The sequence below is a fragment of the Canis lupus genome, chromosome 26 (genome assembly GCF_011100685.1).
Source record: "Canis lupus familiaris isolate Mischka breed German Shepherd chromosome 26, alternate assembly UU_Cfam_GSD_1.0, whole genome shotgun sequence".
In the NCBI taxonomy this organism is placed as follows: Eukaryota; Metazoa; Chordata; class Mammalia; order Carnivora; family Canidae; genus Canis; species Canis lupus.
The window spans coordinates 36436424-36457403 of record NC_049247.1 but is presented as its reverse complement, the minus strand read 5'-3'; the positions used below and the strand labels follow the sequence as shown (position 1 = coordinate 36457403).

Genomic DNA, 20980 nt, shown 5'->3' with positions numbered 1-20980 from the left:
CCTCTGGGGTTTGCAAGCCTCTGCCTCGGTCCCTCTGGTGTCACACGCTCTTTGAACGCTGTGGGCTCTGCTTTGCATCGAGCCGCCCTGCACAGGTACGGCTCCTTGGCCTGGGAGGTGGGACACTTTATAGATGTGAGGGCAGATCTGTGATGCGAACTTGGGCTTCGTGAAGGAGACGCCACCATCCTACCTCCAGGAGCAGGTTTCCCACAGAAGGTGAGGGGCTGGGGGGGCATCTGCCCCAGATGGGCTCCTCCTTTGGAAAGGGTCGGCTCTGGTGCTGGCCCCCTGGCCGTCGGGGCCAACTCTGTGTCCAGCCCTCGGGACCTGTGTCCCCCTGTGTTCCTTTGCTGCCTGTGATGCTCCACAGGGAAGGGCCTGCCTCTGCTGGGTCACCTGACAAGTGTGCCCTGCACCCTGGCCGAGGCTGCCCTTGGAGGCTTCTGACTTCCCGGGGTCCCCAGGAAGTGGTCTCTGGGGCCCCGGGGTGTGTCTGGGGAGTCCCGACGGGGTAGCTGCATGCTGGATGGCGTCCTTCTCCAACCTTCTTCCCCTCCCGCCGCACCTGCGTGGAGATGATGCACTTGGCCCACGGGGGTGGTGGGGTCTCTCCCCGCTGACCTTTCCCTGGAGCCCGGGGCCCAGCACCCCAATTGCACGTACGGCAGCAGCAAAGGTGTGGGCTGGGGCTCTGAAATGGAAGCACAGGTTGGGTCATCTTCGGAGTTTAAAAAAACCCAACAGAACAGAACAACTCCCATCTACTAGGAAGACTGAGCCTTTTTGTCTTGGGACATTTCTAGAAAAAGTAGGTTTTCTTTTTTTCTTTTTTTTTTCTTTTTTTTTTCTTGGGTGCTTTTTCATTTTTAATCTGGTGTCTCTTCCAATCTGGTGGCCAAATCCTGAAGTGAGGGAGGTTTTGCTAGTGGCTGGAGTGGCCTGCTGAGCGGGGAGTGTACCCCAGAGCTGCGGTGGGCTAGGGGGATGGGTGCCTCTCTGCTTCCTCAGGCTCCCCTCTGCCCCCTGCTGTACTCGGGTACCTGAGGACAGGATTGAACCTCTTTTCCTTTTTTATTCTTATTTTTATTTTTTATTGGAGTTCAATTTGCCAACGTATAGCGTAACACCCAGTGCTCATCCCATCAAGTGAACCTCCTTTCCTGATAAAATAAGGAACCGTTTCCTAAATCCAGATCTGACTGTAGAGTTTCATCAGCATCAATTAGACCGCCGATAATTCAGCTTTAAATATGGTTCTAGCTTATGGAATGAGAAAATCACTTTTCCTTCTCTCTCCCTTCATTATTGGAAGGACAAGCACGTTGTGGATGGAGGAAAAGCGAACTTGTGACAGGAGAGCAATTAGTGTGAAGACCATGACTAATTAGAATAAATGCTCTTCACATCTCTTAAAAGCCAGGTTGCTCCCTGGGATGGTTTATTCCTTTTTTCCTCCTCAGGCCATAAAACTCTAACTTGATTATTGGTACTTAAAAAACATTTGAGTTGATTGCAAGTTCCCATCAGAAGTAGGTCTTTCCTTGCTTCTTGGGATTTTTTTCATAAAAAATAATAATAAAAAAAAATCGACTGTGACAACAGGTGAGGGGTAACCAGTGCATGAGAGAGGAGGAGGGGTGGGATGGTGGTGCCTTTGGGTACAAACTCTGGTCTTCAGTTGTCAAAGTTGTCCTCCGCACATACATCTCTCCACTTGAACCAGGACGTGTTTTGTTTCCTTTTGTCATGGTCTCCTGATTGGAAAAGTAAGGAAAGAAAACAATGGTACAAGAACACTGGCCAGGGAAGCTGAGTCAGTAAAAAGAAACTCCCCAGGGTGGAATTGGACTCCTGAGACCTAGTCCTGGCTTTTTTTGTTTGTTTGTTTTTTGTTTTTTTTTAGATTCTTGTTTATTCATAAGAGAGACAGAGGCAGAGACACAGGCAGAGGCAGAGGGTGAAGCAGGCTCCATGCAGGGAGCCTGATGTGGGACCCGATCCCGGGATCCTGGGGTCACACCCTGAGCCCAAAGCAGATGCTCAGCTGCTAAGCCACCTGGGCGTCCCACCTGGCTTCCTTCTTAATGCAATCTATAACTGATCAATACCTCTCTATTGTGTAATTGGTTTGCAGTGGCTGTTCCAAGTTTCGGTTGGGCTGTACTGGGTGGAGACAAGATACAAGGGGCATTAATGATTGAGGCTGGTTCTGTTGGTTTTCCCCCAATCCTGCATCCTGTGTGTTCGAGAATACATGACCTGAGTCATCCTCCAGCGGAAAGCTATTGTCAACCAGACGCAGTGTTCAATGCGTGTGTATTTGAACAGACAAATCCACCCGTGCCCTGTTTAAAAACCTAAAGCCACGTGGACAAGGGCCTAGTACAGAAAGAGCACATGCAGGCTCCTTTTGTCAGTGACTGGGGATGGCTCATCCAGCCAATGCAGATAAATGGACAGATAGTTATGGTAAGATGGTAACTGTTTTGTCTTCACAACGTGGTAATCCGTCTGTGAGCACTTGTAGCTCATGCGCTGTAGAGCCAGAGCCCTACCGTCTCCATGTCTCTGGTTTGCTAGACCCTTAAAGCAGGTGGTATGTATTCTACCTAAGACCGTAGGCTCGAAATCCCTAGGCGTCTGCACCTGATGGTGTCCTCAGGGTACATGGGGAAATTGCTAGAGACCTGGAGTATCAGAATATGGAGTGAATCTGTGAAGTTAGAAAAGGTGGGGACTTTCTGGATACTGGATTTTTGGCTAAGGTCTCTACAGTCCTGGCTAGATCCTACAAAATTCTAAAAATCGGCAGATATCCAGGGTGCTAGATTTGTTGTTTCTGAACTGAATGGGGAGGGGTGGAGAGACCTTGCATGTGTTATAAGAATATATGACCTTGAGCTGAATAAAGAGTGTCTATTCCAGGGATGGAGTTGAATGAAAGGAAGAAATGGGAGTGTGTGTCTGGTGTCTTTAAGATTTATTTATTTGAAAAAAACAAAAACAAAACAAAAAAACAAAACAAACAAAAAAGATTTATTTATTTGAGAGCGTGCATGCCCAAGCATGTGAGCAGGGGGAGTGACAGAGGGAGGGAGAGGATCTCACACAGACTCCCTGCTGAGTGCAGAGCCTGATGCAGGGCTCAGTCCCAGGATCCTGAGATCATGACCTGAGCCAAAATCAAGAGCAAAAAACAAAAACTAAAAAAAAAAAAAAAAAAAAAAAAAAAAAATCAAGAGCAGATACTTAAGCAAGTGACCCAACCACCTCATATTTTGAAAGTTGTACAGTGAAGTTTTGCTCCCTTATTAAATCAGGGATTTGACTAGTCTTCCCTTTCTTCTTTGGGGTCCATTCTCCTTCTCCAGGCCTCATTGTAAGCACTCTTTGCTCAGGGAATTATTCTCTCCCCCCCCACCCCGCCCCTGGGGCTGGGTTGGATGCACCTGATGGGGGCTCTCCACACACCTCGTGAACCAGTAAACCTGGCACTCCCCACACCACTGCAATGGTGTTTCTTGGTTCACTGTCTTCCACTTCACCACTGTAAGCTCCAAGGAGACAGGAAATAAACCTATATTGTTGGCCGTGATCCCTATAGTACCTGGCATTTATTATTTTCTAGACGTTTATTGGCAAGACAAATAATCTACCACATTCAAGCCTCACTTAGGACTTTAATACTTCCCTTTATGTATCAGTGCTTCTAAATAATTCTATTCATTGCCTTGAACTCTTTAATCACTCAAGTAATTTTCAAGAATTAGATCAAGTCCACTAGAAATGTATCAAATGCTAAGCAGGTTATATAGAAATAATCTATAGAAATATAATGCTTTTCAAACGTAGGAAAAATGCAAATCTTAAAGGAGTACCATATTGATCTGAATATTTTTGGTCCTGGTGGTTAAACTTATGTGATCTGTAGACTGAGAATGGCCCTCAAGGATCTTGGGAAGATGGCTTCCACATCTGTCAGCACCTGCTAGATGATTTTTACCAAACCACTCAATATCTCTGTACCTTGGTTTTTGTTTTGCTGTTTTGTTTTGACCAATAAAATGAAATCATAACTTGTTAAGTATTTAAAAAATTAGAACCACTTCTATGGTATATGGAAGTTCTCTGAAAACCATATGGTTCTATTCAAATGGTTTAGACTTTAATCTTTTTTTAAATTTTTATCTTTTTATTTAAGAGAGAGAAAGAGAGGCAGAGACACAGGCAGAGGGAGAAGCAGGCTCCATGCAGGGAGCCTGACGTAGACTCGATCCCGGAACTCCAGGATCACGCCCTGGGCGGAAGGCGGGTACTAAACCATTCAGCCACCCTGGGGTCCCCCTTTAATCTCCTTTCTATATTATATGTATGGGAGTTTGGCAGTCATGACCATTAGCAATTTGTAAGGAAGGAGTTCAGGATTCCTCCTGCAGTTCCAGACAGGGAGCAGACTCAGTCTGGCTTATGCACACATGTAACTTGATTGATCACTGACTCAGAAGGGAGGAAAGGAAGATGAGGAATGCACAGAGTAGGGTAGTGTTGGGGTGCCGGGATGGAGTTACCAGCGTGGTGGCTGCCGGGGGAAGAGCTGGTGTGCCCGTGCACGCCTCCGCCATGGCCAGGCTCAGGAGTTGGAAGTAGCTCTGCTACATACGTTCACACCAATCTTCACCCCCTTTTAATAGATGTCCCCAAATGGTGTGTAAGCAAGCGATAGGCTCTGGTTTGTGTGCCCTTCTTTACCCAAGGAGTCGGTGCAGTTCTGCTGACCAGGAGCAGCTTGTTGGGTGGCCAGGCTGCGCTCTGAATATCCCTTCCATGTGCTCACAGTCGGTGCCACTGTCTGAAAACAAAGTTTTGCACAAGAAAAGGGAGAAAGCTTAGTGTGTTTTAGGTGGAGGATCTTCCCTCTACAAATCCAGGTTTTCTCCCCAAAGAAACCAATCATCCTACTGTAAAATACAGACGATACCGCTTCTTTTACCTGCGAACATAGAAGAACTCTCGGTTTCTGCATTGCATGACAGCACAACCCACCTCTGCATTCGGGTCTATTAAAACTCCTCTTGCTAATTGTTGTTGACGCTCCAGTTTTCTTTGCAACGCGATGTGACTTCCAGACAAGTAAAATCGCCGGAAACAAAATGGGATCCTTCTAACCTGCCAAAGTAGACAGTTTTGAAAATGTAAAACAGCTGAGCCCGCTTGACATTTCTTGGTGTCATCCACTTCATCTGCCAGCGGAGGAGACCGTCCGCTTCCCTTTCCTGATGAGGTTTTCCAAAATTCTGTCAGACTCAGAGAATTACGCATAATTGACTAAAGAGGAAATGAGCCAAAAAGGGATATTCTATTTCAAAGCCTACCAGTGCCCAGCAAATAAGTTGTATTGCCTCTGGTGTGTTTTTTTTTTTTTTTTTTATTCATGGTGGTGTTTTTAAGAGAGGGAGAAGGGAGGGATGGGCAGAGGGAAAGAGAGGATCTTAAGCAGATTCCATGTGTACTGTGGAGCCTGATGCAGGGCTCCATCCCACACCCCTGAGATCATGACCTGAACCAAAACCAAGAGTCGGATGCCCAGCCAACTGAGCCACCTAGGTGCCCTGCCTTTGTTTTTGCTTTTTAACCAGCTGTGTCCTATATTTTCTTAATGGGACCTAGACAGAAGTGTTGGTTTTCATGCTTATGTGAGGACTTGAAAGGGTTCATAAATTATGGCCGTTGAGTCTAGCCTTCAGGTGGCAATGAACTGTGGTGATAGAGAGGTGTACGAGGAAAATGGGAAGCTTTTGAAAAAGCACATCAACAGTGAGCTCTGTAGGAGAGCTCCAGCAGGGGGCTAATACACCTAGAATCTGAAGGCTTCACTCACTCCCCCTCAAGAAAGATTAGTTAAAAATACATCAAACGTATGGCTTCTAGCATACAGATCCATTTTTTTTTTTTTTTGCAAAAGAGAAACTGTGGGTTAGAAGAATGGCGGTAGGAAGAGGAAAGCCCTTTTTGGGAGATTGGGTTTGTGAGTGGAAGTCCCATAGCTCAACTTGTAAGGAAAAGTTATTAGTGTAACTTCTCAAAGATATATATGTGCATTGCAGCAAATATGTAAGGCGTGTTTTCAACATCTTGGTGGAGCGTTTGGGGATGCGGCCCATCCAACTGATGAGAGGACTTACAGATGTAGTACCCATTTCCTTAATGAGATTCCAGACACAAAATCTGCTGTTATGCACAGATGTGCAGTGACATTTACCGAGCATGTGCTGATATTTTTGAATTAGGCACACTGTTCAAAATGTGCCAACCTGTAGGAAATTGTGTCACCATAAGCGAGCTGTCAGCAAAACTGGCTCCGTAACTCGCTAGAGAATGAAGCTTATGCTCTAGGCCCAAAATGTGCCACGCTTGGAGCCTCAGTGATGTGCTCTGGACCTTTTACATATGAAAGAGCCCGTTGAAAAATGAACCTCGTTAAAGTGGAATGGGTACCCAGCCTCTGTTTTCCTTTTTCCAAAGGGTCACAAACCATCTGTTTAATAATTTTCCATTCTAGAATTTTTCTGGGCTGGCTTCCATTAAATCACAGAAGTCCTTTTTATAATAGAATTAAGAACTGTCCAGAAATGGAGTCATGAGGCATTTGTACCTAAAAGTGTCAGGCAGGAATACGTATGAGTTACTCATCCCGCCAACATGGATTGGCTTTTTACCATGTGTCAGGAACTGGAAATACACTATACCGGGGATAGAAAGATGAACACGACCTACTTCTAGCTTTCCAAGTGCTCTGTGCTGCTGTAAGCCAGCCTTCTTGTCTTTGATATGGCATGAACACCCTCTCAGTCTTAATTTCCCTCTTAACCTGGGTGCCTGCCTAAACCTGTGTGCAATCCATCAGGTGAGGTTTCTTTTTTATTATTCGGAGGTAGTAAGCCAACTTCGTGACCGGTCAAAACTCTGATTCTCTTTCAACTTTCTCAATTCATTATCCATACCCTACAGGGTGGTGCTCATTTGTTCTGCTGCCTAGGTATGTGTAGGATGATGACGTCACTGAAGGACCTCCATGAGCAAAGAACATGTTAGGGGCCAGGTATCCCGCTGTGCGTCTACGCAAAGTTCTTTGACTCCCATCTGAAAGCCGTTTCACGAGGCACATGTTAGTATCTGTTTTCCTAGAACAGTCTGATGGACTACTTGCCCCAGGCCCTGCAGCTCCTCTGTGGTATAAGGAAGGTACTCCCACAGGCCAGACTCCAGATTGCTGGTTTTCACTCTCTGGCCTACTCTCCTATTTTTATTTTTCACATTCCCAAGTCTTCAACTTTGTGCATAAAGCACTGACTGAGACGCCATTTCCTTCATTAAAGTCCACAAATGGCAGCACCCTTTTTCTAGACCTCTGCCTATCACTAATCTACCACCCTTTTGTACAATACCCCATGGGCAGGGGCTGTTGTCTCAAGATAGCTATCACCAGGGACCCAGTCATGCAGATCTAGGCCTCCCAGCTCTTCACAGGGATCTGTTAGCTGCTGTAAAATCTCCTGCTTCAGTTGTTCCTTGGAGGTGATCGATCCAATAATTTCTCATCTGATTTGGGAATCTTCTCCCACATTCTAGCAGGTGGTCTATAGAGCACTTCCTGTGATGGGAAGCTTCCTCATATACTTCTTTTGTCTTTGTGTTGAGTCTTAATCACCAACCCTGTGAGTTCTGATTACTGGTGTAGTTCTCTCCTTAACAAGTCAGAAGGAATTGCCTCTTAACCCACCAAAAACAGTGCCTGGTAGGTTGGTTCAAATTTGTCTTGAGATGGAGCAATTAGGGCTATTAGTATAAGATGAAATGATACAGAGGTGGGTGTGTAAATAAGGAGGAAAAGTCCAAGTTAGCTTTCTGTAGCAAGGAGGGACCTGAGAACAAGGCCTGTGTCTTGTTTTTTGTATCCCTGGCATGTGGTAAGGTCTCCGTAAATGCAAACACGTGGAATGTTTGCAACAGTGGTCTCTCAGCTCATGATTTCAGACTAGCACTTAATTCTCTTCCATACTGCTCCATTGGGTTTACTTGGTGTCTAATAAACCCATCGACTATTTCGGGACAGTTCTTACATTTCCCCTCCTCCCCAGACTGAATATCCTCCAGGGCTTCATCTTTTTCCCCAGATTATTTCCCTCTTAAAACCTAGTCCCTTACATATCCTACAGCATTTGCTGAGTACCGTGAAGACATCACAATAAGACTGGTGGGATGTAACTCACACACGCCAATAACTGGAGCAAGACGGTGGTGAGAGCCATGAAGGAAGCACAGTCGGAAGGCTGACAAACTGATTGATTGGCTGACTGATTTTTCTAGCCAAGGTGAACTGGAAAGTCTTCACGGAGAAAAATGATCTTTGAACTGGGACTAGGATTGTCTTAGGTAGAGAAAAATAATTGGAGCAAAGACCTGAAAGCAGGAAAAAGAAGGGTAGGTTACAATCATTGGATGAAATGAAAGGGATGTTTAAGGGATTATATGAGGGAAGGTCCTTTGTGCTAAATATGGATTGAATGCAAGGATGGAGGTTTTTATTTACGGCAGTAGGGAGCCATTGAATTTTTGTGGGTGGAGTAACATGAGGAGGATGATTATTTAGGAAGATCCAGCAATGACTGGAATTGCTTATCCCTTCCATCACTTTCTCTGCAAGTAGCTCACAGAATGATGGTCTGGTCTTTACTAGTCTTCACTAGATGGAACTAGTAGCACTTTAGTTGCTTCTACAACTCTACTATTACCTGTGGGTCTTCTCTCCACTTTTACTCTTTGTCCCTGTTTGGATCTGAGTTATATAGAAAGCCACCTGTTTCATAGGGGCTCCTTCCCCATTTCTTCTGGTTCTTTCCCCCACCATTCCTGGCCTTTGCTTCATGCCACGGTTGCTTCCGATGACCTGAGGTTGGCTTGTTTACTTGTGTATTCCTATACCCTTCCTTGCAACCCCCAGCCCCCACACTGAACTTTATTGAGCTAGGTATCTGCGGGTTCCTAAATAATTGCCCTTTAGTTTGACAGATGTTAACATGATACAGTGTATTGGAAAAAAGGATTGCATGGGGAAAGGCTGGGACACTTGTGGAATTCCCTGGGCCCCGCCCCTCTCCCCTAGTTCTGCACCCCCAGAACCTGTTACTCAGCAGCTCTCAGGTTTTAGTGTTAATGGGCTTTCTTCTGCCAACAACCAGGGAGACGTGGCTAGAATTCTGCAGACGTTGAAATCCTCTCCACCTCAATTATTAATCAACTGAAATGTATATTCCCTTTTGTTCTTTTAGCTTCTGAGTATTTAATGACCGTGAGTAGGGTGGGTAAATGGGACAGAAAAATGGAGTGAGGAAGAGAGATGTTCTTACCCCAGTTTCAGAAGCGTGTATGTGCCCATGAAAAGAACACAGGCTTTGGAATCAGAATGAAAGTGGCTGTACTAATGATGTGTGACTTGGGCAGTAAGTTAGTCTGAGACTCTTTCATTCATAGAAAGGGGATAAGAGCGTATCAGACAGGGACACCTGGGTGGCTCAGCCGTTTAGCGCTGCCTTCAGCCCAGGGCCTGATCCTGGAGACCTGGGATTGAATCCCACATCAGGCTCCCTGCATGGAGCCTGCTTCTCCCTCTGCCTGTGTCTCTGCCTCTTTCTGTGTCTCTCATGAATAAATAAATTAAAAATCTTTAAAAAAATATATCAGACAATGAAAGTAGGACAGACTGATATAAATGCAACAGACATCAAGTTCTTATCTCCTACAGTAAATGTTCAACAATGGTGTTCAAAATAATCCTCATTAGTATCCTGTCTTAAAAGAACATCACCATTCATTTGGTCCTTGCAGTATCCTTAACATTTGACAGCAAAAATAAATGTTAAAATCAATGATAGTTAATGTGTTCATATATTCCAAAAATCACCACTTGACCTTACCAGTTATATGGTACAAGGTATGAAGTTGAACAGAATTTAGAGCATTCTAAACCAATTGCAGCTACCTCGACGAAACCGATACTTCACGACATCCTTCAAATACATGACCATCACGGCGACCCTGCTAATGATTTTTCTACTATTAAGCTTATGATGATGATTATCTGCAGCGATGAATTTTGCAATCCATTATCTTCATAGAATGTACACTTTTTTTCTAGGCAAGAAAGTTTAAAATATCACCCCCCTACTAATGGTGAGGCAATTTCGCACAGTGGAGACGTCATCATGTTCCAGATGCGTTGAAAATAGCAAATGGCCTTCTCTAATTATGAAGCATTTGTCTACGAACATTCTGGCAGTTGGAATTTGGCTTTAGGCTAACATATGCCTTAATGTTGGGAAGCAGTTGTGGGCTCCATGGAACTCCGCACCCCCACCAAGCCTCTGATCTGTCACACTATGTATCTGAGGGATCACCGATGATTCAAGCACCAGGAGATGGAGGTGGTGGTAAACTAAAGCTTCTGGAGGGCCTTGAGTATGTAGTAAAGTACCTTATGGTGTGGGCTGGCCCTCTTGAATGTGGAAGGTGAGGTCCTGGAGTGAGTTAGCGACACCTTTCCTTTTCCTTCCTTCTGTGTTAAGTCCTTAGAAGCTTCTCTTCCATTTAGACAAAAGCTTACAAAATCAACATAACGCTTCAAATGAGACCCACCTATTTTCTGCAAATATTTCTTGCAGACAGAGGCTGACTTGGGGTAGAAGTTGTTACCCTGGAATCCTTGTCAGAACACAAATGACTCTGATGATCTCTGATTATTTTTTTTTCCTATGATGTAGAAGAATAGAAATGGATTTTACTTACACAAAATGTTCAACATGCACAATATTCAAATTAGAAAATACTTGGTGAGCTCTTAATTTGTGCCGTCCTACAGAACAAGAGAATACGTGGAGAAATGATTTATAGGTGTATTGCTGTTCTAGAGTAGTGCTGACTGACAGGAATGTGATTTGTTACATGCAATGGCAAATTTTCTGGTAATCGCATTTAAAAAAAAAAAAAAAAGGATACAACGGAATATTATGCAGCCTTAAAAAGGATGACCACATGGGTGGACCAGCAGGTACCATGCTAAGTGCAATTAGACTGAGAGAGACACATACTGTATGGTTCTGCTCATAGCCCTAAAAACCAAAAACAACAAACCAACAGATAAACAAACAAACAGAAATAGGCCTATAAATACAGAGAACAAACTGATGGTTACCAGAAGGGTCGGGGTCGGACAGAGTAGGTGAAGGGGAGAGGGAGGTATAGGCTTCCCATGAAGGAATGAAGAAGTCCCGGGGATGGGTGGTGTACGGCAGAGGGAATCTAGTCACCGATGTCGTAATGCCGGTACGGTGACAGGTGGTAGCTACGTGTGTGAACATGTAGAGAAGTTGAATCACTGTGTCATACGCCTGAACCTAATTTAACATTATGTGCCAACCGTACAAAAAAAAAGGAAAACTAAAAAGTAAAGGGAAACCAGTGTAATGAATTTTTGTAGTATGTTTTTACTCAGTAGGTCAGTTCTACTTAGTATGTCAAATATCTTTATTTTTACTTAGCATGTCAAATATTTTTATTTTAACATGTAATCAATATAAAAAAATTTAAGACCTTCTGTCTTTTCATACAGAGTCTTCCAAATTCTGTGTGTAACTTACCCAGCACATTTCAATTTCCATTAACCTTAAGTACTCAAAGACCCCAGATGACTAGGGGCTATCCTATTGAACAACACATATTTAAAATTCTCAAGGGCTAGGAAAATATAAACAAGCTTGCAAAAGACCTGGAAAGGTCTGAAAAGGGGAAAAAAATAATAAAAATAACTTTGAGCCAAATATTGCCAGGATGAGTGAGAATTTCAGGAGACAAGTAGGTAGACAGTCCCTCTAGGTGGGGGATCTGTGTGGGCGGGTGGGCCTGGGGCAGATAGGAATTGATGTGAAGGGTGTGGGGTGAGCCTGAGGCCAGGAAGACCTGGGAAATGCCACTAGTTCTGCCTATGGAATTTGAGTTCTGTCTTGGAAGTACCAAATACATGTCATTTTCTTTAAATACTGATGAGCATCTCATGGAAAATTAAAAGCCATACAAAATATGAAACTCCTCATATCTACTTATCTAGCAAAGTAAATCCTTTGATCAACTTTGCGTTCTGCATGGTCAAATACACATAACCTAAAACATTCTGTTTTTAAGTGTGTAATTCAGTGACATTAAGTACGTTCACACTATTGTGCAGCCCACCACTGTTCCTCTGGGGGAATCTTGCCTCGGCCTGACCTGAAACTGTCCCCATCGAGCACCACCTCTCTATCCCCTACTCCCCCGTCCCCACCCCCGTCCCTAGCCATGATTCTATGTAGTCTCTAGGAATTTGACGATTCTAGGGACTTCATGGCAGTGGAATCCTACAGGGCTTGTCCTTCTGTGTCTGGCTTATTTCACTTAATATAACATTTTCAGTGTTCACCCCTCATGTAGCATGTATCAGATTTTCATTCCTTTCATAAGGAATTGTAAATATGGGCTACATCTTCTATATCTGTTCACCCTTTGAAGGACATTTGGGTCCTTTCAACCGTTTGACTCTGATGAACGCTGCTGTGGACCTTAGTGTACAAATAACTCTTCTCGTATCTGCTTTCAATTACTTTGGGTGTGTATCCGGAGAAGTAGGATTGCTGGATCCTGTGCTAAGTCTAGGTCGATTTTTTTTTTTTTTTTTTTTTTTTTTAGGAACCGCGCAACCATTTTCAAATGTGTCTCCACCATTTACCATTCCCACCAACAATTCGGGAGAGTTCTAATTTGTTCACATCTTTGCCGACACTTACTATTTATTTCTTAAGGACAGCCACCATAATGGGTGTGAAGTGGGTATCTCATTGTGGTTTTGATTTGCACTTCCTTAAACGTTTAATAGTGTTTGAATCTCCCCACGTCTTTATTGACAAGTGCAGGGTTTATGGACTGGCCTCTGATGGGGGGAGGAGGAGGGGAGGCCGTCTCTCGACGGTGAGCCTTCACTTCAGAGTCTGATGTTGTCCGGGTACATAGTGTCAGAATTGAGTTGAATTGCAGAGCATCAAACTGGTGTCTTGAGGATTGCTTGTTGGTGTGGGGAATCCACCCCCAACAACCCTGCCCCGTTGGAATTATTACCGGAACTTCTGCACCTCCCCTAGGCCCTATCTTAAAGTGCCATCACAATGGGGATTAAGCCTTTAACTTTCAAATTTGGGCACCTATTCAGCCCGTGGAGCCAGGTGAAGAACCTGCAGAAGAAGATTGTCTTCTGCAAAGCCTCGAATCCGCCTTTCCCGACAAGGAGTAGGGGAGCCTGGGAGACCTTAGCTGTGTACTCACAGCCCCGGATACTTCCCTCCACCGCCCCCCTGCTGGCACTCACTCTTGATTTGTTCTTCTATTAGACCAAGAGGTGGCAAGTGCTTTCTGTAAAGGGCCAGATAGTCTCTGTCAAAACTCTTCAATTCAGCCAAACACAACATGGAAACAAATGGGCATGACTGTGTTCCAATCAGATGTTTTATGGGCACTGAGACTTGTTTCATGTACTTCTCATGTGTCATGAAATATTTTTCTTCTTAAATTTTTCAGCCATTTAAAAATAAAAAAAAAAACATTCATAGCTAGCCTGCCATATAAAAACGGACCACGGGCCTACTCTGGCACGGACGATAGTTTGTTGGCCTCTAGATCACACGTTGCGGAAACAGGAGGGATGCATTTGTTTTCTATCCTTTACATCTAGCACCGGTGTTGGCTAGGTTGGTATAAAATAAATAGGAGCTGAATAAATATTTGAGGTTGTGTTTTATACCCACACATCCTTTCTCAGTATTTGTCCAAAATTTGAATTGCGTGGTGGGTAGATTCCCCAATAGAATTGAAGCCAAGCCCAGGTTTGTGATCAAGGCCTATGTTGAAGGCGTTCTTGATGTGCTCCTGCAGGTAGAGATCTCGGAGGAATGGGAATTGGCCTGTTTTCCTCTGAGCTCAGTGTGGCCTGAAACTGAAGAAACGATCACTGTCTCAGCAGAGAATTTTAGATACGTACTTGCACAAAAAGATCCATTCCCCACACCTACTATGCCTTCTGCCCTTGAGACTTAAGTGTTCAGCAAGCATAATCACAGGAATTTGCCCAAGTGCTTATTGCCTACAGAGATTAATACACCCCTTAAAAATCAAAGGTACATGGAAAATTAAAAAAAATTTTTTTTGAATGGTCTGTAAGTTACGGAAGCGGCAGACTTCCACTCCAGCTGGCTGTTGAAGAAGGAAGGTGTTCATCACAACTCGAATATAACCACATTCTCAAAAACAAGGCAAGGTGATTATTAGTCACGCTTGCCCACCTGTGAAATGCTGACTTGACTAATAGGTATGTGGGCTGACTACAGAGGAGGTTTGGGCATCTTGCCCAAGGTCATGGACAAATTTGCAATCTCCTCAAGCCATGTTCATTATCTTGCAAAATATCTGAAACCGTTTTTTACTTAGAGACCTCCCAATAGCCCATGTAAGTGGGAGTCGGAAGATAAAATGAAAACATTTGATTCTGTGAACTTAGAGCTAATTTTTTAATACATGGGTCATGAGTCCTGATGAATAAATTTAGGTATTTTAATGTAACTTTAGAGTCTACCTAGGTTTACTTTTTTTTGGGGGGGGGGGTGAACTTTGTGTGCATAAATTATATTAAGCGATACACCCGATGCTTATCAAATGGAAAGCTAATTTGTCACTGGGGAGAAGTCCTAAGAAGCAAGACCTGGACTTTTCTCTGGGGGGAATGTACAAACTTCCTTGAGGGAACCGGATCCAGGCATAGGAGAGATCATGACCAATACTGGTAACGTGCTACAGATAGTGACACGGGGCAGAGAGCTGGCCCAGCGGACGGGACGAGAGCCAGGCCTCCAAGGGTGAACTTGGACTGAAAAGGTTGCAGATAAGTTGGTCCCAACACAGCAGCACATGCGTGTGTCACACGCCCCTGACCCTCCAGGACCTTTTTTTTTTTTTTTTTTTTTTTTTTTTTTTGCTTCCCATCCTATTCCCACTCTGCCCTCTGGTCTTTACATGAATGTTATTTGACAGTGGCCCTGTTGGTCCGCTTTCTGCTTAATTTGGGTGTCTCTGAATCCAACTTCTGCCCCTCCTCGATTAGTCTTTATCAGCTATCACTGTGATCATCATCTCTGTTTAAGAGCCTATAATAGAAACCTTTACATACAGCTGTTGGGAGTACTCTGTGGCCTGCGGGGCACAGCCTTCACCTGTATGTGTGCTTGACTTCCCTTTGACATTCTGCTTTAAAAAAAAAAATTATGGGAGAGAGAGGGGTGGGCAGAGACACAGGCAGAGGGAGAAGCAGGCTCCATGCAGGGAGCCCACGTGGGACTCGACCCTGGGTCTCCAGGATGATGTCCTGGGCTGAAGGCAGGTGCTAAACTGCTGAGCCACCCCGGGACACCACCCCCCCGCCCCGACATTCTGCTTCTAATGAGTCCTTGGGTTTCAGTGCAGTATGTATATATTTAATAGTACAACTATCTTCACTGCCACTGTTTTCAGGACAAAATTGGTTGGTGTATCCTAATTCATCCTTTGGAGGAAGACTTTGTATACTGGAAATACCTAGGAACTGATAAGAATGATGATGGATACAGAATTTTTTTTTTTTGTCTTGTAAGCATTCAAAATCTTTATGGTATACTCTTAAATTGCTTTTTTTTTTCTTTTGTTTTGTCTTTAAGATTTCTAGTAGCTTTTTGTTGCTCATACGTGAATCCCTGCTTCCTCTGCCTGGCTTCAAGGCACCTGCAGCAATTATACAGCGACCCTGCAGGGTCTCAGCCTTCGGGGACTGTGGTATCCCTGCCTGGACTCCCCTCTTCCCCCCAACCACAGCCCCCTTCCAGCCCTGCTCTTGGGCTCTCCCCAACAGATTTCCCCCACCCCTCAAGCTCTCTCCTAGCTCAGCTCCTGTCCCTTTTAAAAGCCTCTCCTCCTTGTGAATCTCTTCCTGAACTGGCAGTCCTTTGTGGTCCTGTCCTCCAGTCCTAGGGTTTGTCTCAAGTAAACAGGTGTTCTGGAAAGGAGCCTGGATTCCACAGAGGAACTAGAATGTGGCTGGAGCACATCTGTGCTCGTTTTTGAGGATAGTTCATTTTTTAAAAGATACTTGGAACGGAGCCATGCGTGCACCAGCCTTTGCTGCTTTGTTCATTTTCTCATTAACTGAGCACCTTTTTTTTTTTTTTTTTCCTGCAACAAAGAACAGACCAAGGGGGAAGTCATGTTCTAGTTTCTTAGCTTTGAAGAATTTTGCAAGGAAAAATTAGGGAACAGTCAAAGATAGGGGTTTACTCTAGAACGCCTAGTCCCTCCCTCCTCTTTCCCTCCACTGAGGTCACTCGTGGTCCCTCCCCGCGTGGTGCACCTGCGGCCTAGTACCGTGTGCCCCTGTCCCGTACCCCCCGTACCTCAATCCATTACATCCAGCGGGCTTAGTTGAGAGAATTGTCCTCTTCAGTCTTTCCATGTTTGGCTCATTAAACCATAAACCGTCTCTACTAGCTTGTCTTGCACCAGCCCCTGCATAGTCTCCTTACCCTCTTCCCCGTGGGTACAGTCTGCCGATTGGCTTGATTCATTTGTGTGCCCACTTAAAACGTTCTTTATTGTGAAAATCCACAAAAATACACAAAAATGGAGACCATAGTACAAGGAGCGTCTTGGGTGCCCATCACAGATTCAGTCACCGAGATTTTTGGTGTGTCCTTTGAAAACCTAAGCAGATCTTCTTAAATCGTTCTGTTACCCTATAGCATCTTTCCCCAAAACTTGTCTCTTAGTCGTGCGCTTAATATATCAAGCGGTGGACTTCTGTGGTGCTCAGTTTCAACACTATTATTCCTTGTCAAAGACCGTGGTGTGTAAGACTAGAAATTAAAATTCAACAAACATACCTAGTCTAACTTCACGGGACGACTTTGGGCACAGGTTACGGTTTGTAAAAAGGAGCCTCGTGTAGAAATCCTTGGGCAATTATCATTTCTATTATATGGAATTCAGCCTGAAGCCTGAAGATGGAGTTTTCACCTCTACTTTTTGCAATTAAAACAGGATGATTTAAGTCCTTAACACCATTCTGGGTAATTACTAAGGAGTGTTATTAATTGTGAATCTTTCTCTTTCTCCTTGTGACTTTTTTTTTTTTTTTTAACTCCACCGATAGTCTTGAAAGTACTAAATTTGTTCAGTGGGTACTGAGGCATTCCCATCCCTTCAGGACAGAAGAGCAATGAGAATCCTCCTCTTAGGCAATAATACTAAGTGGAAAATTATGAACTGCATCTCGCCTGTAAGAATACCTGCCGCCTTCACGAAACAAGATAGCATGATGGTATCAGCTGTAAATGAAGGTTGATCATTTCCATACCTCTCCTGGATCCCTCGCCTCTCCTGCATGATGTGCACAGCTGAAATGGTCTAACTTTTTTTTTTTTTCCCCTGTTTCCTTTTTCTCTTCTCCAGCTCTTGTAAATGTGAAACTCTGGGCCATCGATCGACAATGTTTCCAAACCATCATGATGAGGACGGGACTCATCAAGCATACCGAGTATATGGAATTTTTAAAAAGGTAGGATGCTCTCATTTCTTCTGCCGTGGGTGCTAATTGCCCGTTCAACCCTCTTCTTTGACTCACACCCCTCTTGGGCTGAACCTCCTACAAGTTTGTGGAAGCACAAGGCTTTGGCCTGGCTTCTCTCTGTTTCTGGTACCCATTTCCATGGTAGCATCAAGTTCTGATTAAGTCAGAACTTGAGCGTTTCATTGAACATCCTCTTGTGGAGGAGCAAGGCTCAGAGAAACCAAGAATTTGCTCGAACAAAATGGGATGTCGAGTCCATCCCTCACTATTATCAGTTAATATGTCTGAGGTACCGCTTCTGACTGAATCCTCTCTTGGGTAAGACTCCATGTTAAAGGTCAGATCACGAAGATGGAAGAGTGCCAAGACCAAGCTCATTATCCTTTAATCCTGGGCTTAATGTCCCAAATTAAATTTGTTTTATGTCGCAGTTCTGAAATATCAAAAGCTTTTCTTGATAGCGTGTATTATCATAATTCAGTCTAGCATGGAAATTGGAATAAAAGAAACGGCTTTTCATTTCTTAAGATTACACTGATATTTCCTCAAATGCCTGCCTTTGTCTCTGAGCTTAAAGAAAACACGTTATTTTATCATTAAAAAGAATATTGACAACTTTTTTCCCCCCTCCAAGAAATATTTTGTATTTTTCTTTCTTTTGAAAATTGAACCATCCTTAAGTAGTGATATACAGATGGTTTGGTTAAAAGGCAGTGTAGTGTCAGTTAAGGTCTCGTTTTTCAGAGCTAGAATGTTAAATGGGCTTTTTCTCTCTATACATATTTGTGTGTGTGTGTGTGTGTGTGTGTGTGTGTGTGTGTGAGAAGAAATGGTTTCATTGGAGCTAAAAAAAATCAAAATGCCCTCTTGTTTCAGTGAGACATCGTGACACACACCTGTTGCATTTTCTTACGCAGGTTTAAGGCTTGATTTTATGTAGTTAATTTATTTTCTGATTCATTGTTTATACATTTTTTATTTCCACATTTTTTTCCTTAAATTCCTGCTTGAAGGGACAATAAAATCATAATTTGAGGTCAAGTAATAATAGCTATATTTTCACTTATCAGGGGGTTGGGATTTTCCTGGAACGTGACTGGATGAAACATTTAGAAGTAGAAATGTCAATTGCTGTTTGGAGTTTAGTATAGTTTGCAAGGGAATTATTCAGGTGCCGTGCATGTACCCATGTTTGTGTATAGGTCTGCGTGTGTATGTGGATCTGTATGTTGGTATGTGTCTGAGGGAATAGAAAGAGAATAGAGAGCAATAGGCTGAAGAAATAAAAAAACTTAAAAATGCAAATTTAAAGTGCAAGTCACGGATTTCTTCAGATGCAGCCTAATAGCCAAAGATCCCAGCTGGTAACTGATAAAATTCTAGCCTGTAGGGCAGAGCCTGTTAGGTGTGTCATGTACCTAAGCATTGGGCACTTGGGGTGTAGGTTTCAGCTTCCATAGTTTTGTTTTCTCCAGAAAATGGAGTAAGCATCCACACGTGCTCCCATGACACACAGAAACCTTTCCAGAGCCCCTAGTTGAGGCCATGAAGTCTCACTGTGATCTAATTGAGCATGCGTGTATTTCCCATTTTGGTTGTATTTTCAGAGCCACGTACATTTGTTGTTCTGCTCTGACAGTTCAAACCTTGAACAATAAACGTTAGTTCTCCAGGGTGTGGGAACATGCCTAGTTGGCCAGCTTAGAGCAAGTGAAGTCCAACTGGTTGAAGGGGATGTAGACCTAGACTGTCACTGTCCCTCTGGCCACATCCTTTGTGAAGGCTGCACTGGGCTGGGAGCCTGGAGAGGTGACAAGGTGACTGGCATGGCCTGGGCTCAGCCTTCATCATCCTAAATGAAGACTGTGGTTACCTGGTTCTCTCTAGCCCTTCCGTGGCTCCCAACTGCTCTTGAATTATTCACAGCCTCGTCGGCTGGACATCCAAGGGGCCCCCAAAGCCACTTGAGCCTGTTTGTCCAGCTTGGAGGCTTCTTGTCCTGGAAAACCCAAAAGTTCCCTGTGCTCAGCCAGTCCCTCAGCCCCTGTGCTTTAATAAAACTCACTGCCAATGTCCCTGCACCTTTATTTCTCTTCCATCAGTGTTCAAATTTTATTTTCACGATCCTACCAAAAGCTGCCCCTTGCATCACTAGTAACCTCCTTCCACCAAGAAGTAACGTTTCCCTTGTATGAACTTCATCTCTACCGTGTGTCTCAATTTTTATTTTACTACAACTTAACTGCTAAACTTACTTCTAGGCTGTAAACTTTTCTTAAGCATCTTGTTATTCTTTAGCACAAAACTGATTTTGTAGATAATTTATAGACAGTAAGGAGAGACCAGTACATGGTTCTCAGAGCCCAAAGACAAGTGACAATTCAGGGCTCCTTTTATCCAAAAATTAAATAATCTATGTGTGTATGTATGTTAGAAATGTTAGAAATATCAAGACCATCACAGCATAGTGTTAAACCAAGCATAGGCATCTTCTAAGCTTGGGACCTGTACTGTTGCCCGAGTTGTACACTCATGAAGCTGAATGAGTAAATAAGATTCCCCTCTCCTTTACTTTTCCAAGCTAACTATACTTAATACCCTTTATTTTGTAGGACTATTAAGAAGTGTGTATAATAGTCCCAAAAGAAATGATACTGTCAAAAACTTACATGAGCAGAATTAAGTGAAATCTTCTATCCTAACTTAAGAATAGTTTTGTTGTTTTTGAGGGGTGGGGGGAGGCACCCAGGTGGCTCAGTGGTTGAGTGTCTGCCTTCAGCTTAGGTCATGATCCCAGGGTCCTGGGATCAAGTCCCCCATGGGGATCCCCTCAGGGAGCCTACTTCTTCCTCTAGCTCTCCCTCTTTCTGTGTCTCTCATGAATAAATTAATAAAATATTTTAAAAATAGATTTTAGGGCAGCCCTGGTGGCACAGTGGTTTAGCACCACCTGCAGCCTGGGGCGTGATCCTGGAGACCCGGGATTGAGTCTCACATCAGGCTCCCTGCATGGAGCCTGCTTCTCCCTCTGCCTGTGACTCTGTCCCCCACCCTCTCTTATTTTATATATATATATATATATATATATATATATATATATATATATATAAATTTTTATTTCCCTATTTTTGTCAAATTTGCTTATCACTCTTAAATTGTATAAAATTTTATGTAGTCAAGTCAATCAACTTTTCCTTTTATGGCTTCATGTGTAGAAAGGCTCTTTAAAAAAAAAAAATACTTTAGAGAGAAGCC

The 20980-nt window shown here is 43.7% G+C and overlaps 1 protein-coding gene across 3 annotated transcripts in view; it reads left to right on the top strand.

The window, feature by feature from the left end:
- PRKG1 (protein kinase cGMP-dependent 1) overlaps positions 1-20980 on the top strand; it is a 1199428-nt gene that overhangs the window by 738669 nt on the left and 439779 nt on the right. For all 3 annotated transcript variants that reach the window (XM_038576027.1, XM_038576026.1, XM_038576028.1), the window contains exon 4: positions 17608-17713. In XM_038576027.1, coding sequence (XP_038431955.1) covers positions 17608-17713 — 106 coding nt within the window. The remainder of the gene's footprint in view (positions 1-17607; positions 17714-20980) is intronic.